Genomic DNA, 17802 nt, shown 5'->3' on the forward strand with positions numbered 1-17802 from the left:
TAATTTATTTATACCCCGCCCATCTGGCTGGGTTTCCCCAGCCACTTTGGGCGGCTTCCAACAAAACGCTAAAATACAACAACCTATTAAACATTAAAAGCTTCCCTAAAGAGGGCTGCCTTCAGATGTCTTCTAAAAGTTTGATAGTTATTTTTCTCTTTGACATTTGATGGGAGGGAGTTCCACAGGGTGGGTGCCACTACTGAGAAGGCCCTCTGCCTGGTTCCCTGTAACTTGGCTTTTTGCAGTGAGGGAACCACCAGAAGGCCCTCGGCGCTGGGCCTCCGGGCAGAAGGATGGGGGTGGAGACGCTCCTTCAGGTATACTGGACCGAGGCCGTTTAGGGCTTTAAAGGTCAGCATCAACTCTTCGAATTGTGCTCGGAAACATACTGGGAGCCAGTGTAGGTCTTTCAAGAACCAATAAATCTCCATCTGCCTCAGCTCAACCTATCTGTAAAATTTATGGCATCTGAACTGGCCCTCCAAGTTATTTGAGTCTGTCACCGCAGTCCTTCCCTCTAGCATGAACAGAACTTAGGCTTGATTCTACCAAATTTCTTTGGACTGTACCTTCTTACTTGTGCCGGGTCATCACAAAGAGGCGATAAACCCTGTATGTGGATTTCACCACATCAGACTGCAAGTGGGGCGGGGATGTTGTATAAGTTGGAGTGCTTCATGGCATCAAACAATAAATATGCGTCCCTGCACACAGAAGACAAGCTTGCCAGGGGAAGTGTTGCGGCCTCACCTCCCTGTCTTGCTGGCTTTCTGAATGAAGTGACTATTTTTTAGATGGAGGGGGCGACAGTGGTGGAGGTGCCTCACCTGCATTCCAAAGCAGACCAAGCAGCAGAGAATGTGCTGTTCCTAGGAAACGGGCCTTCATCTTTATTTAGCCTTTGCGAGGCAAACAAGGGCAGAGTTTCAGCCAACCTCTGGTCCACCTGCTGAACAACTCAGCGTGCCACCTTCAGCCTCGACATTGTGTGTGTGTGTGTTTTAAATTATCACCAGTGAAGATCGCTTAATTGGTCATTGCCCCGAGTAATGTGGGGCTTGAGTCACGGAGCAAAAGTGCATCTCTACGAAAGAGGGAGAGATCTTGGGGCGTGAGGCGCCCCCTAGTGACTGGCTGGTGGCACTGCTGCTTCGCTCTCCCGTTGAGCCAGACAGCTTGTTCCCCTTCCCCTCTGTTGTGTGGGCAGCACACGCTGCCTTGCGAAAGGGGCACATGCTGGCAGCCATGCGCAGGAGCCTTTCTCAGAGGCTGTGGCTTTGCTCCGAGGCATGCTTCCAAAGGAAGAAGGCGTCCCTTTTTGAGCAAAAGTCCGTTTCACTTCCACAGCTTCAGGCACCGCATTGCTGCGTGTCGTTTACATCTTTTGGCATCTTTGCTTCAATGGCTGTTTGGGATTTTGTTATGGGGGCTTGGCTTTGATGTTCCTTGTTGTGACTCCCTTCATATCGGTTAGTTCAGTAGTGATAGCATTGTTGTTTTTGTGTCGTGTATTGTAAGCCGCGTTGAGTATCTTTGCAAATTAAGCAGGCTATATATCTACTTCAGTGGGACACAGGTGGCGCTGTGGGTTAAACCACAGAGCCTAGGACTTGCCGATCAGAAGGTCAGCGGTTCGAATCCCCACAATGGGGTGAGCTCCCGTTGCTCGGTCCCTGTTCCTGCCAACCTAGCAGTTCGAAAGCACGTCAAAGTGCAAGTAGATAAATAGGGACTGCTCCGGTGGGAAGGCAAACGGTGTTTCCGTGCGCTGCTCTGGTTCGCCAGAAGTGGCTTAGTCATGCTGGCCACATGACCCGGAATCTGTACGCTGGCTCCCTCGGCCTATAGAGCAAGATGAGCGCCGCAGTCCTAGAGTCGGCCACGACTGGACCTAATGGTCCCTTTACCTTTACATCTACTTCAACAACAACAACACAAGTATTATTATTAATTAGGCTTCTCTGCTCACACCACAATTCAATAAGACAGGGTTTCCCAAACCGGTCTCCTGTATAACAAGGAAGGAGACTGCAGAAACCAGTGAAGACACAGGTGGGTAACCCTCACCCTTTTCGCTTGTCTGCTAGAAGGCTCCGTAACTCAGTGACAGAGCACCTGCCTTGCTTGCAGATGGTCCCGGGTTCAATTGCTGGCATGTCCAGATGGAGCTGGAGGAGAGCCCCCACTTGAAATCCTGGAGAGGCGCTGCCAGTCAGTGTAGGAGGACGGGGGGGGGGGTTGACTCCTGCATAAAGCAGCTTCCTGTGTACCTAAAGGCCAGCAGGTGCATCTCAGTTCACTTCCGCTCAGTAGTCAAAGAAGCAAAAAATATAGAAAGAAGGAATTCGGCATTATGGTAAAGCGATCTTTCGGCTTGCCAGACAGAAAAATCCCACGTCTTCTGCCCCTGCAGGCTGTTCTGTGGGTTCTTCTGACTCCCTCCCCAGAGCAAGTTTCAGGGGGCACAGCGGGGAGAAGGAATAATAATAATAATAATAATAATAATAATAATAATAATAATAATAATAATATATTTATTATTTATACCCCGCCCATCTGGTTGGGTCTCCCCAGCCACCCTGGGCGGCTTCCAACAAAGTATTAAAATACAGTGGTCTGTTAAACATTAAAAGCTTCCCTAAACAGGGCTGCCTTCAGATGTCTTCTAAATGTCAGGTAGTTGTTCTTCTCTTTGACATCTGGTGGGAGGGCGTTCCACAGGGCAGGTGCCACCACCGAGAAGGCCCTCTGCCTGGTTCCCTGTAACTTGGCTTCTTGCAGTGAGGGAACTGCCAGAAGGCCCTCGGAGCTGGACCTCAGTGTCCGGGCTGAACGATGGGGGTGGAGACGCTCCTTCAGGTATACTGGACCGAGGCCATTTAGGGCTTTAAAGGTCAGCACCAACACTTTGAATTGTGCTTGGAAATGAACTGGGAGCCAATTTAGATCTTTCAAGACTGGTGTTATGTGGTCTTGGCCGCTCCCAGTCACCAGACTAGCTGCCACATTCTGGATTAGTTGTAGTTTCCAGGTCACCTTCAAAGGTAGCCCCACAAAGGAAAGGTATGTTGCATGAGAGGAAGACCCTGAGCAGGGTGTTTGCTGCTGGCGCTCATTAGTCGAATCCCGTCCAGATATACAGCTATAGATATCAATGTTGATAGCTGCTGAGATCACTGATAAACTTTTGTAAGAATGAAATCTAACTTGGACCCTTTTATGGTTTCTGCTACTGAAGCTCCAGGTTTGTGCTTCTCCACTGGGTCTACAATAATGTGCAAGAAGTGTGGTCCTTCTGGGCTCTCTTACACAAACACACACAATCTTCCACACCAACAGGCCTTGTGTCACCCCCCCTTCCCTTCTGCCACCAGCTACGTTCAGTGGCTGAATGTGTTAAACTGTGTTAGGCCTCGGGGGCACAGCTGCAGCGGTGCCGCTCTGCCCTGGCCCTCACCCCTTGCCAGGCCAACCAGCAAGCGGATGGCGGGTGCATTGAAAACACACCTCGGCATTTCAAGCCAAAAAGAAAACGTTTGGTGGGTTCAGTGTTGCTGTAAGAGCTGAGCGTTCCTGTCCTGTAGCGCCCACTTTGTGTGCCTGCTCTGTTGCTTCATTCAGCCTAGCGAGGGCACTCCTGCGAGGCCAGCCCCTCGCCCTCGTCTCCCTTCTCCTTGCCACAAGCTGGTTCGTTCCAGATGCAGCAGCCTCTCAGGTCCAGCACCTGGCAGCAGAGAGAACTTCTGGGCTCTCCTCCTCTTGCGTCTCCTTCCCTGTGCCCACACAGCCTTTCGCACTGCAAAGGAGCGAACTGGCCGCTTTAAGACTTTAGAGGGCTCCGTGTCAGTGATGGATGGAGAGGCAGCTTTCTGTGGTTTCAAAGGCACAAAGCCTCTGATGCCGAATGGAGTTGAAAAGTCAACTTGGAGCTGGGGGTGGGGCGGGGGGTGAAGGAGGATTCATGGTGTGCCCGGGCTGTCAAATCAGGGCACCCTGGGGAACTACCCCTGCTGGTGCTACGGAAAGGCGGGAACAATTCCCTGGGGTATATTGAGGCTCACTGAATGCCCACTTATTTCTTCAAACCTCCCCCTCCCTTGCTTTTTTTGTTCTGTTTGTCAGTGGCCTTGGGCACATCACTTAATGGAGGATTTGCGGTCTGCCAGCAGCTCAAAGAGGCCCCCCCTCCCTTGAACAATGGAGGTTTCAAACACGTTGGAAGTTTCGTCAGTCTCCTCTCCCAGCACGCATAGCTAATCTTGTTAGAGGTGACCTCCGGGGCTGAGACTTGCATTGTTGCCGCAGTTTTTGTCCGGTGCTTGAGTGACGATTCGCATTGGGGCGCAGTCATGCATCCCCTAATTTAATCACCCACTTTGGTCCTCTGTTCCTCTTCCCAGAGGGCCCTGAGTCCTTGGGGGGGACCGATTCCGGCTATTTTGAGAATAGCAGAGGGAAGGGTTTGCAGGAGCTGCTGTTGCTGCTGCTTTGGCGATCCCTCGTAGCCGAGTAAGGTTGTCTTCCATGAACATGGTCTTAAAACAGTGAGTCCGTAAGTGACTCCGGAGGCCAATTCTGGATCCACACGTCCTTCCACAGTGGGGACATAGGTTTCCGGGCGGGAGTTGATCCTGGTGAGCGTTTGCCAAGCGTGTCTTCCTCTTAGCTTGTTTCTCCCTTTTGTCCTGAGTTCCAGCTTCTTGAAAGCCCATGACACCTTCGGTAAAGGCTGTTCTCCCATTGGAGTGCTCACAGGAGCAATAGGGGCTAATTAATGGAAGGCGTTTTTGCCCCCTGCCGCTAATGCTGAATTATCCTGCTTCTCCCTCGCCCTGTGAATTTCTCCTTGAATGCTTTTCCGGGCAAGAGCCGGGATTCGGGTTGAAGACTTAAAAGAAAACACCACGGATGGAAAATTTGCTGCGAGAGCCGTTCATCTCCTCCTTAAAAAAAAAAATTAGAATAGAATAAAATAAACTTTTTGGATAAATAATTCGTTTTGAGAGCTCGAGTGTCCATTAAATGTGGTATTAGTTTCTGCTCCTTAAAACCTACTTCTGAAAAGGAACCTGGCCAAATTGCAGGCTGACTTTACCCTACCAAGTTCCCCAGATGTGTGAAACCAGCCAGCAGAAAGGCGTGGGATGCTTGGGAATAGAGCGAGTGCAGGGCTGAGCTCCTTCAAAGAATCCTCTCTCCCTCCCCACTGCCACCACAGCGAGGAGTATTTTTAGAGTTCACCCAGGGAAGCATCTCCCTGTCTTAACACCTGACCCAGCTTCTAGGCTTGTCTTTGTCTTCTTCTCCTCCGTAACAGGGTTTGGGGTTCCTGTTGACCATTTGAACCTCACGCACGCTTAATGTGCTTTGCCGCCTTTGCACTGTCGGTTCTCACGATGACCCTGAGAGGTGGGCCACCAACATTCCCGGTTCACAGGTAGGATTGCCGAGGCAAGAGATGTAGTGAGTTGCCGTGGCACTGTCCAGTGGTGCTCTGCAGGGATTGCTTGAAGCAGCCATGTTTTGGGGAGTCCCAGGGAGGAGAGTCCCCCTAGATTTCTGTGCAGTGCCCCTGGGTTCTTCCCTCGTGCGCCTCTCCCTGATGATGCAAAGCAGGCACGGCAGCCGGCGAGAAGCTTTGGCTGGAGTTTGAACCCAGGGCTCTGTCAGCCTGATGGGCAAACTGCTGCCCTGCGCTGGATCGCCTAATAAATATCCTCTCCTCTGGCTGAGGCTTGGCGCGCGGCGGCCGGTTTTCCATCTGAACTTTCCCACCACTCTTCTTTGTTGTGGTCAAGATTGAGTAGGTGGAAGGAAGAGTGACGTCAAAGTTCCTAGATTTGCAAGTGGCTCTAAAAGCACCGTTTATATTGGAGGCATGCGCGTATATCTATATATATGGAAAAGAAAATGTTTGGCAAAAAAATTGCGATCCTGCCTGTGAACCATGACCACAGCCGCTGAACGGGGGCGGGGGGGGGGGGCGGGGAGGAGACCATGTTAAATCTCCAGCGAAGCAGCACATTCAAAAAGAGAAGGTTATAAATGGGGCTCTTTGTGCTCTGAGCTTAAGCAAGTTTTAAAAATCAGCTGCAGGGGAACCCAAATTCCATCCGATGAAAAGCTGAATTTGGGGGGCCCAAATTGATTATGCAAATGAATTGCATTTAAATCCGCTCTCAAGCCCAGCGCAGAGCAAGACAAAGAGGCACCGAATCATCCAAGTTTCCTACAACTTTCATCATCCCATCCCCACTATTTTATGTTTGGTTTCACGGCCATAGGGACTAGAGACTCTGCTTTAAAAAATAATTATTGAGGTAGAGGTGTTGAATTTTATACTATGAGCTTTGGTGGTGTCGCTCACAGAACCCCAGGGCTCACCGACAGCCCAGTGTTTGGGTGTCTGTCCGATGTGTGGCACCTGTATGTTTCCCCATCACACTTCCCTTTTTTCAAAAGGATGGGTTTTGCCCCCACCCTGGGGCTGTAACTCAGCCACGTTCTCGCTTTCCATTCATGCGGGGAAAGATGCTCTGCTGTGTCCACTCTGACGTGCCTTTAGGAAAGACAGGCTTCTATTTCTGTCAAGTGCAGAAGGTTGCCCTGGGTGCAGAGCCAAGCTTACTGTGACAAAACCCCTTCTCTTAGGGGAAAGTTCATACATTCTTTACTGAAGACAGGCACAGCCGAGTGAAAAGCAGGCTTGGGGCCAGAATGTTTTTAACTTAAAGCTTTCTCTGGTCAGCGGAGCAAAGGAGATCGTCATCGAGATAGGGGTGGTTGAAGCTGCTGGACAGCAGAACGATTTACTTGCTCTGGCTAGAAGCAGCTCTTGCAATCTTGAGCGAAAAGAAGCTGCCCTGCTCAATATCTTTTTGTGCCTAGAATTGCTAGGAATAGTCGGACGCTGCCACTTACCATATCAGGCCTAGCTCAGTGTCTATAATTTGTTGTTGTTGTTGTTTAGTCATTTAGTCATGTCCGCCTCTTCGTGACCCCCTGGACCAGAGCACGCCAGGCACTCCTGTCTTCCACTGCCTCCCACAGTTTGGTCAAACTCATGCTGGTAGCTTCCAGAACACTGTCCCACCATCTTGTCCTCTGTCGTCCCCTTCTCCTTGTGCCCTCCATCTTTCCCAACATCAGGGTCTTTTCCAGGGAGTCTTCTCTTCTCATGAGTTGGCAAAAGTCTTGGAGCCTCAGCTTCAGGATCTGTCCTTCCAGTGAGCACTCAGGGCTGATTTCCTTCAGAATGGAGAGATTTGATCTTCTTGCAGTCCATGGGACTCTCAAGACTCTCAAGAGTCTCCTCCAGTAGCAGTGTCTAATAATAATAATAATAATAATAATAATAATAATAATAATAATAATAATAATAATAAATGTTATTTATACCCCTCCCTCCCCGACCAGAGCTGGGCTCAGGGCTACTAACACCAGTAACATTACAGTAAAAACATAATAGGGGGGAAAACCAATTTAAAATACAGGTTAAAATGCATTTTAAAAGTACATGCTTCTAGTGAATGGACCCAGGAACTTCTGCATGCAGAGTGCATGCTCTGCCCCTGAGCTGTGGCCCCTGCCCCCAGGAGCATGGGAAGCTTCTTTTGCTGCCCATCCTGCCTGGAAGTGGCTCTCCAGAGTCTTGGCAAGGGCCCTTAGGGTGCCACCTGTGTGCATGGAGCTTTGCAAAAGATAAGCCACGCCCCCTTTCTCAAAACCTGCTGCAGGAGCTAGCGAGACCTATAGTAGTTTGAAATCAGAACAAATTCTTCCAAAATGCATAACGATCTTCAACCCGTGGCAGCCTGGCTGATCCCTTTTTCCTCCACCCGTTGCCTCTTCCGACCCCGCTGTTGAGATACAGGCTGCATGGCAGGTATTTCTCTTGCAAAGGCAGTTCACCTTTGGCCCTGCAGAGGTTGATGGACAGGGTAGATACCTCTCACAACACATCACACCTTTTAATGGCCCTGTTGAATTCTCAGTCAGGGCAGCGATACGATTTCTCCCACCACCTCAATGCTTGCTTGTAGGTGAAATGAGGACCCCAACCCTGGTCTATTGCACAGGACCACAAAACTAGGAGGTGGGGATAAGCTGAGAGGAAGGAATGCACCCTGTTTTAGGGCCTGATCTTCAGCATATGACACCAGACAACTTTGGGGTAAGAACACATGGGAAGTGAGCCTCGGTTTGTTAGTAGGCATTCAACCTGTTCACCAGGAGTGGGATAGGAATTTCTTCCATGCAGCCAGACAGAGACGATGCAAACTGGAAGAACGTCAGACTTCCTTTTGTTTCTGACAGTGTGCTCAAGGTTACAGGCCTGTGGACAGGAGAGCGTTTAAAAATGGAGACCTAGAAACTTATGTTTGACTAACTTTAACCACCGTTGGTTATGTTCCTGTCAAGCCAAGCTGCCCCCTATGCCACCTCTGGCATTTTTCTGCTCATTTGGGGCTGAAGGCGTTTGCCACCCTCAAGAAATCCCAACTAGTCGTCTTGTCAGCTCTTATTCAAGGGCCTATGACATCTTAATTTATCAGCGAGCCTCCTTGGGTAGGTGAGCCTCTGTTGTTCTCAGCCTTCCCAATCCCCCTCATTCCCACCGAATCCGCCCCCCGGCATGAAGAACGGCCCTTTTGTGCCCAGTGCCAATGAGCTGGAAAGGGCGATTTGTCAGGCACGGAGACTTCTGCGCCGCAGCGCTCTCCTCCGAAGAATGCAGCCGGGTGATGGATGAGCTCCGTGTCTCTCTACCCTGCCGCAAGTTGAACCTGGTGGCAAGTTGACGGAACAAAATGACGACAGGCATATATCCCAGAAACGGCTTGCCGTGACGGGATCCAGCAGGGCCTCGCCTCGCCCTCCTTTCTGCGGGATGCTCCTGCGGTCCCCAAGCGCGGAAGCAGCAGTAAACTTTGCCTTTGTGAACAGAGGGGCGTCGTCGGAGGCTTTTGTCAGAGCTCACTTGGACCTGGACCCCCACAAATACGGGGTGGGGTGTTGGGCAGCTGGACCAGTTGCTGTCACTCATTATGGTCCGCAGCCTGCGAGTTTAGCATTGTAACATTTAGAAATTTCCTCCTCCTGAGTCAGACCTCACAAGCCCCACCATGTCTACTCTCCGCCGCAGACCCCCCCCCCATTTAAACTGAATTTTATATTTATTTTGGGTTTGGAGAATAACTGGATGGTGTGAGCCTCCCCTCCCCCTGCCCTATGGTGTGGCTTACATTACTCCATGAGAAAACTGGTCTAGCTTTCCAGGGTGGCAGGGTTTCAAATGCCCAGCTCGCCACAGGGCATCCTCCCAAGGCTGCTCCTGATGCAAAATCTGCCTGGATGTCCCACGAGGGTTTCTGACGAATCCCACTGGCATGACATCAAGTTGCGGCTGATCGACCTGCACCAGATGAGGCTGAGGCATCGGAACAAACTGGAGAACCCAGCTTGTGGGTGTATTGGGCTTTGGTACACAAATAGCCGGGTTTGAATAAAATTGCAGGTTTGCACCTGTGCAGAGATGTGTGGACTCTGCAGCGGCTGCACCTTGGGCAGTCTTAATTAGGGTCAGGGGAGCTCGGCTACTTCGATTTCCACTTGGTGCCTTGTAGGGGAGTGCAAATTGGCTCAGCGTCTAATGAGCCGGCATGCTGGCTGTGCAAAGGGCCCACTGGTGGAAGGGCGACTTAATAAAGCCTTTGCTCTTTCATAGGCTGTTAATTTTACTTCTCGGTTTTTCCTCGGGTCCAGGAACTGTCTGCAAATAAAGCCAGTCTCTCTGTGGTGTTTGCTCCCTTTGCAAAGGTCAGGTCTGCCGTCCATTCTCCAAAATGTCCAGAAGCGTTGAGGGCAACCTGCGGCTCACTCCAGGAGTCCTCCTTGTGAAAACCCTTTCATTAGCATCTCCGCCACACCTCATCAGGCTAGATCAGAATATCTCCCTCTTCACACAAGGCAGACTGCCAAGAGGTTATCCAGTCCTGAAGAGCTTCTTCTCTAAGAGCAGTTAGTCTCCCTGGAGGCCATGAGTGTTTGGTGGGGGACAGGACTCCTATAATTGAAGGGGGGGGGAGAAAGATTCCCACTCACACAAGACCAATGTGTCCGGGAGAAGATAAATGAGGAACGTGCTCCTTGACATACCAGTTTTGTGTGTGCAGGAAAGGCTTTTGATTGAAGTAGGCTTATTTGAGAATTTCACTTGGTTTGCACTTGTAAGCGAAGTTGTCTACTCCAGTGTTTGCTTTCCAGACTAATGTCCAGATTGGGAGGCGCTTATCCTTCCGATTGTGCTCTGAATTTTGTGTTTCTGTTCTCGGCTTTAAAAGATGCTGCAAAAATGTGTTTGAGGTGGGGGAATGTGTGCAATTTAAAATGTGTGTTTTCATGTCTCTTTTGCTAAGTTCAGAAAGCATGGCCGAATGGGCTGGTAATTGAACACATGCAAAACAGGCACATCGTAGAATTGTAGAGTTGGAAGGGACCATGAGGGTCATCTAGTCCAACCCCCTGCCGTGCAGCAATCTTTTTGCCCAACGAGGGGCTCAAACCCACAACCCTGAGATTAAGAGTTCACACTCTTATCAACTGAGCTATCTTGCTGGTAATGCGTGCCACCCTTAGTTTGACAGAGCATTCGTTTGCCAATGTGAATCTTGATCTGTAGGGAACCTTTGGCGAGCATTTGGCCAAGGTGGTAGGATTCTGGGCTGCTTCACTGCAGACAGCGCAGAGGGTGCTCTCACACACCCTTCTATGAAAAGCCTCCCTGCATTTAATAGACTAGTGGATGAGGGAAAGGGCTATGCTCTATCTTCAACCCTGATATGCTAGATTAAAGGTAAAGGGACCCCTGACCGTTAGGTCCAGTCGCAGATGACTCTGGGGTTACGGCGCTCATCTCGATTTACTGGGCGAGGGAGCCGGCGTACAACTTCCGGATCGTGTGGCCAGCATGACTAAGCCGCTTCTGGTGAACCAGAGCAGCGCACGGAATCACCACTTACCATCCCCCCAGAGTGGTACCTATTTATCTACTTGCACTTTGATGTGCTTTCAAACTGCTAGGTTGGCAGGAGCAGGGACTGAGCAACGGGAGCTCACCCCGTCGCGGGGATTCGAACCACCAACCTTCTGATCGGCAAGCCCTAGGCTCTGTGGTTTAACCCACAGCACCACCCGCGTCCCTGGGTTTTTATTTTAATGTGGCGAAGCATTCAAAAACATGGCCTGTTTGCGCGTGCGCAAACACACATGCTACTCTTCCTCCTCTTCTGGGAAGGGCCATAGCTCACTGGTGGAGTTTGCATGCAGGAAATCTCAGGTTCGATCCCCAGGATCTCCAAGTAAGGTAGGAAAAGGCCCCCTGCCTGAGGTCCTGGAGAACCACCATCAGCCGCAGTCAACAATATTGAGTTCAGTGGAACAGTAGAAGGCAGCTTCCTCCATGCCTACAATTGACCAGCCCAGCGCTGCTCTCAGGGACTCTCGGAGAATCATACTTGGGTTGGAGAAAGGCTATTTGCTTAGATTGAATGGGCCTGACAATCTGGGTGCGCTCTCTCTCTCTCCTGCACACACCCGCATTTTCCCCCTTCCTGACACTCTTGTCCCTGTCTGGCTTGGCTCAATTGCTCGATTCATCTGTTTGACGAACCTGTGTCCCTCGAGGTGTTGCTGGATTCCATCTCCCAGCAGCCAGCATGACTCAGGATGATGGGAAATGTAGTCCCACGACATCCACATAGTGGCATGGTCCCCAGCCCCTGGCTTAGGGCGATAAGTGTAGGAACAGTGGGTGGTTCATTCTCTCCTTAGACCAGGCACGGTTTGGATGGCTACTTCCTCACCCTTTTGCCTTTCAAACCCATTCCAGCTGTTGGGAGGGTGGCTCTAAGTTTGTGTGTGTTTATTAGCGAGTTGCTTGTTCAGAAACTCCACTGTCCTACATCAAAATCTGTGCAGAGCTGTACTGAATTCCATTCTTCTTCCTCCTCCTCCTCCTCCTCTTCTTCTTCTTCAGTGTAGTAGCCAAATGAGTTTTCCCTGCCTCAAATGAACTGGCCTTAGATAACACAGGACTTGACCCACTATTCCGAAACCCTTTCTTGGATTTCCAGCAAATAATCCCTCCCAGCTCCTCCTGGGCTCCCCACGTTTTTTCCAGGTCACCCTGTGCAGCCCCCTGCTGGACATGGGGCCAAACTGCAAGCTCTTCCAACTGGCTTTTGGATTAACTCTGTGCCAAAGGAAGAATTTGTCGCCTTTCCCTTTGTGGTTTTCCTCCTCTCTCTTTCTCTCTCCCTCCCAAATGTGCTTGGAGGTCCGCAGGGCAGAAACTTTCAGAGAAAGAGGCTCGTGGGAAGTCGGGCCGCTGGGGGAGAATCCTGTACCCCAGAGTTGGTGCAGAGCTGCTTCTTGCAGGGCCGTGGATGTGTGTGGGTGGTGGATTTGGAGTGTGTTCGAAGGTGGTGGGGGAGGGAGCTGTCATGACCCACGCCATTTCGGGAGAACCGCAAACACTTTATAGCAACAAAGGAGTGGAAAAAGCCAGTGCTTTTTCTGCAAGGCATGTGACTCTGTCTTCCCTGAGGTTTGGAGCCCTGCTCTATGTTCCAGGCCTCAGCGGTTGAGTGTCAGCCTTGGTGAGGTTGGTCTCTCCCCTCAGCCTTTCATGGGGTTGCTGCCGCGGCTGAGAACATCGCCTAAATGTGGTTGTGTGTGTGTTGTTTTTTTAAAAAAAATCTTTCTCTTTCCCCCCACCTCCCTCCTTCCTTCCTTCCTTTCTTTCGTTCTCCTCCTTTCTGCAGCTGAAACTCTCGTTTACTTTGGACAAGGAGAGCGGGATGCCACAAGGATGTTACATCTATCAGTATCGGGACAGCAACAAGTAAGGCCTGCAAAAACCCTACACAGCTAGTGTGTGTAAGTGTGTAGGAGGAACAGGAGTGCAAGGCAGAAGCCTGACCCCTTCTCACTGGCACTGGGGAATCAGAACTGCTTGGGCACGTAAGGGGCACAGTGGCTTTCGGACTCCCTTCTGTTTCTTTGCATCCCACCCTTCCTCTTGGAAACTCAGGGTGGCAGTTTAGCCTTTCAGCAACAGCCTTGTAAGGTAGGCTAGGGCAATGACTGTTTGCCTCCTCACGAGCCACGTAGTTAAACGTGGATTGGAACCTCGGAACGACTGCATTTGCAGCTCAGCCCAGGCATGTCCTCCGAGGCAAACAAATGTGGCACCCCTACCGGGGGTTCGGCAAACTATTGGTGGGTTTGGATCTAAGATGGGTGGCCACAGCAGCACTCCCACCATAGAAATATTTGTTTTGTTTTGTTTAAATGGATCCCCAATTGCATGCTTGGGTGAAAGATGAATCCCAGGTCTGAACACATTGAAGACTACCACAGCCAACTAGAGGTTGTCGCTTTCCTTGCAGGTAGCCTGCAGTAGCTGCAGCATTAGCTGCTCTTGAAAGACAAAATTCTGGTGGGTGGCGAATTTGGGAGTTGAGGGGTGGAAGCTTGCAGGCGAGGGGGCAGAGGAGATTGGCACTGCCAACCCAGCCCAGATACAGGAACACAGTGGGATATACAGGCAGAGGAAACATTCTGCTCATTCAAGGTGCACAGCTATTGCCTGTGCTTGCAAACATTCTACCACCCAGACCAGGCCAGGATAGGGTGGAAAACGTCAGTCCCAGGCCCTGAGCGTGGCCCTCCATGCCTCTCTGTCTGGCCCTCAGGACTCTTGACTTGCCACGCCCTTCTCTGGCCCTGCCCTTCTCTAGAGATATTGCGCGGCTGTCGTGTGACCTTGAAACTCTTGAATGCATGGGTGCAGGATGAAGTATGGTCTCTGCCTGATCATGCCCACTTTCGATGCACCCTCCACAAGGGAATGTGCTCCACACCCAACACAACCGTCTGTGTCACAAGCACAAAGCAAGAACTGGGAATTCCCAGCACATCACTGAAAAGAGCGAGCCAGTTTAGCCATAGGCAACAGGTGAAGTAATACTGTGTGTTATAAGGAGAAGGAATTTGGCATCTAGAAAACATTTGCCCCTTGTACGTCTGCTCCCCACTAGACACACACAGAAAGTACTTTCTCATACAGTGCAGGAAAGAAACATACTCTTCCTCCCTCCCTGTTTGTTTGGGGTTTTTTCAGCTGCAAGGAAGTTGGAGCAACCACTTCTGCTTTTGAATTCGCTTAATTCCTCATTGCATCTGAAGTCAGGGAACTGTGGTTTGTTTTAACTTTGGTTAGGATCGACCATGGTTTTTGATCTGGGCTTATTCACTTGCTAAGATTAATTAAGCTACAGTTCCTGAATTTAGGCATGATGAGGAACCATGGCTTGTTTGAAAGCAGGTGAATTTCCTCCACTTGGCTGTGAAAGAGAAGGGGAGTGGGAAGTGGGGAGCTTGCAGTCCCAAGCTTGTGCATTCACAAAGCAGGGTCATTCACAGAGCAAGTAGTTAAGGTTTCACATTAGCACCTGAGCCTCTTAACATCCCTGGCATCTCCAGGCAGGATGGGGAGAAATTCCCTGTCTGGAAGCCTGGAGAACATGTACCAGACAGCATAGCTGACCTGTCGGACTCAGTGTAAGGCAGCTTTCTATGTTCCTAACCTGGCTTAACTCTACCAAATCAGTAGGTCTGGAAAGCACTTTAGCCAGATGACACCCCCAGATGCTTTGAGCTTCATCTTCTAAACAGACCGGCTTTCAGTGCAACTTCCTTACTTGTGCAACTTACATACTCACAAAACTTGGGTATTTTTCTGACAATATTTTTGCCATTGAAAATCTGTTCTTTTCCCCCACCCTCCCGAAATACGCTGGAGTCCATTGATGGAAAACTTCAACCACTGCGGCCTTTTGGCATTCCTATCAAATTGGTTAATTGCAGCTTATTGTAATCTGCAGTCTCAACATGGATTTCTAAAGTGGCTTAAAGCAAGTCTGTTCCAAATTACGCAGCTTGTGCCTGCCACGCCAAGCGCAGCAGTTGTCGCCTGTAACGGAAACCGAGCAAGCAGCAATTAATTGAACTTTTAATGAAATGCATTCATCACTGTTTGGGCCACTGTGGGTGCCTCACCGATAGCATTGCTGTGCAAAGTGAAAACACAACAACCACCAGAATTGAACTCTGTGTGTAACGTCTAGGTTTTTGTGTTCATAGTGCATATATGTACACACCTGTATTCCTGTAGTTTATTCAGGACTTGTGCATGTCTGTAGGAGGCCCCAGTTCAAATGCATTCTCCAGTGTGGATGGCTTTAGGTGGCCTCTTATCTCTCAGCCCTGGCCTGTACATTGCCTTGATATGCTTTTGTTGAAGGTGATTGATTGATTGATTGATTGATTAACTTGTAATATTGCCACCATGTATCAGTAGGATGGAAGGGGACGCGGGTAGCGCTGTGAGTTAAACCACAGAGCCTAGGACTTGCTGATCAGAAGGTCGGCGGTTCGAATCCCCGCAACGGGGTGAGCTCCCGTTGCTCGGTCCCTGCTCCTGCCAACCTAGCAGTTTGAAAGCACGTCAAAGTGCAAGTAGATAAATAGGTACCACTCCGGCGGGAAGGTAAACGGCGTTTCCGTGCGCTGTTCTGGTTCACCAGAAGTGACTTAGTCCTGCTGGCCACATGACCCGGAAGCTGTACGCCAGCTCCCTCGGCCAATAAAGCGAGATGAGCACCGCAACCCCAGAGTCGTCCATGACTGGACCTAAGGGTCAGGGGTCCCTTTTCCTTTACCTATCAGTAGGATGGTTTTTTTATTATTATTGTTTTGTTATCATGTTGCTGCTAGTTCTGCTGACTGCTCAGGTCAAAGATGCCCTGGCAACTGGGAGGACATATTGCCATAGGATTCCGAAGTCACTTATTCAGACGGATGTTCCCATAGCTTGATGCAGCACGTCTTCTCTTGCACCCACTCAGATTCCACCCCACGCTGCACCAAATTAGCCGTTGAATCAGGCTTAGGCTGTGTTCACACTCCCATTTCCTGTGCACCTACTGCATTTCCAGTGTTGGGTTTTTAGTCTGTGCTCACATGAGGTGCGAACGCATTAGCATCTCTCTAAAGCTTGCTGTCTTGTGTTTCTTCCCCTCGTGGGGATTGTTTCCTTGAGCTCCGATCAGGGCCTGCAGCTCAGTTAACTCTGCCTGCTTCTGTTGTCGGTTTACTGGGGATTGATTGCTCCGATGAATTCATTTCCAACAGCAGTTGCCTGTTATTAAATCAAGTTCTGTCAGTAATTCATGGCACTGGATTAATTCCTTTTGGTGATTTACTACCTGACACCATTTGAGTGGGGGAGCGGGGGGGGGGGGGCTCCTGTCCATTTGAGTCCCCCAGCTGCTCAGCTTGCCTTTGAGTCTCATCTTCTGTAATGTTTTCTGAGATTGATTGACTTAAGCTAAATTACCTGCTTTTTGAGCCACAAAGATCACCTTAATCCTGCTTCGTTTGTGTCTTAGATTCTGGGATGTTTTTTTCAGTAGCTCTTGCCTTTTGACTTCCGCAACAGAGCCTCCTTCTAACCCCTGGTTGCCCCATTTGAAACCACAGCCTCCTGTACCTCAGTTGACCTCAACCTCTGTGAGCATGCACTGGGGACAACATTGAGCATGCATGGGATAAAGATACCCTCACACTATCAACGACCCTTGGTGTGAATACAAACGAAAACCAATCGGACACTAAGGAAGCTGTGCTGATGTGAACAGCTAGGTGGGGAAGCCCTGTGAAACATACCAGATGGTAGTAATAATAATAATAAATAAATAATTTATTTATATCCCGCCCTCCCCAGCTGAAGCCGGGCTCAGAGCAGCTAACAACAACACAGCATTTTAAAATCAATTAATTTTAAAATCAATTTAAAATCAAATTAATGGCAACCATTGGGCTAGAGTTCTGTGAGGATTACCAAAGGAGGGGGTCAAACTGTGCCTTGTCCAAAGGCCTCGGGGAACAGCTCTGTCTTGCAGGCCCTGCGGAAAGATGTCTAGTCCATCAGGGCCCTAGTCTCTGTCTTCCCATGGACTTTACCGGACCAAATTTGTGCATTGAACACCTGCATTCTTCCTTGGAAGCAACGGAAGACAGGTCCCCTGTGCTTATTTCAAAGATTTTGACTCGGTAAACTGTAGACTTGCTTCAGACTCGGGATCCAGCAGATTTGGGGTCGGGAAGGCATTTTCCCGTAAGGCTGTGTGTTTTCTTCCCCCCCTTCTACTGTAGAACGTGGCTTGGCTCTGTCGCTCGAGTCGTCCGGAGCTACTTGCCCTTTGCTTTGGCTCCTTGTGAGCCAGCCTTGATTTTGCTGGTTAAGGGTGTCAGAGTTAAAGTGATGCGGATCCTGTCTTGGGGTCAGGGCATAGCCCCTGGGCTCCCTTCCCAGCCTCCAACTCAGTGGTCTTCCTTGCAAACAGGGGAGCTCCTTTGCCAGATTGCCGGCTGAGTTCTAAGTAGGTCTGGCTCTGAGTTTTACGGTGGTGCTGCTGGCAATGCATTTTGTGGTCTTTCCCATATTCATGGCAAGTGATGTTTGTACTGAATCCACTAGAAATCCAGTGGGCCAGCCATAGCAAGGAGACTGCAACCTCCACTGTGGCCTTTTTGGAGGGGGTTGGCCTGATCGTTGCTTTGACAGCGAACTTGGGTCAAATGCGGCCTCTAACCCTCAGTTCCCCACCTGTAACTTTGTTGGCTTAAAGAATGGGATTCAAATACTACAAAAGTAAACCTGTTTCATTTCCT

At 50.0% G+C, this 17802-nt stretch overlaps 1 protein-coding gene across 5 annotated transcripts in view; it reads left to right on the forward strand.

Moving 5' to 3' along the window:
* The window catches only part of DIS3L2 (DIS3 like 3'-5' exoribonuclease 2), a 211185-nt gene that overhangs the window by 153848 nt on the left and 39535 nt on the right, over positions 1-17802 (forward strand). For all 5 annotated transcript variants that reach the window (XM_081910808.1, XM_081910811.1, XM_081910809.1 and 2 more), the window contains one exon: positions 12828-12907. In XM_081910808.1, coding sequence (XP_081766934.1) covers positions 12828-12907 — 80 coding nt within the window. The remainder of the gene's footprint in view (positions 1-12827; positions 12908-17802) is intronic.

This window comes from Podarcis melisellensis (genome assembly GCF_964234715.1).
Source record: "Podarcis melisellensis genome assembly, chromosome: 5".
In the NCBI taxonomy this organism is placed as follows: Eukaryota; Metazoa; Chordata; class Lepidosauria; order Squamata; family Lacertidae; genus Podarcis; species Podarcis melisellensis.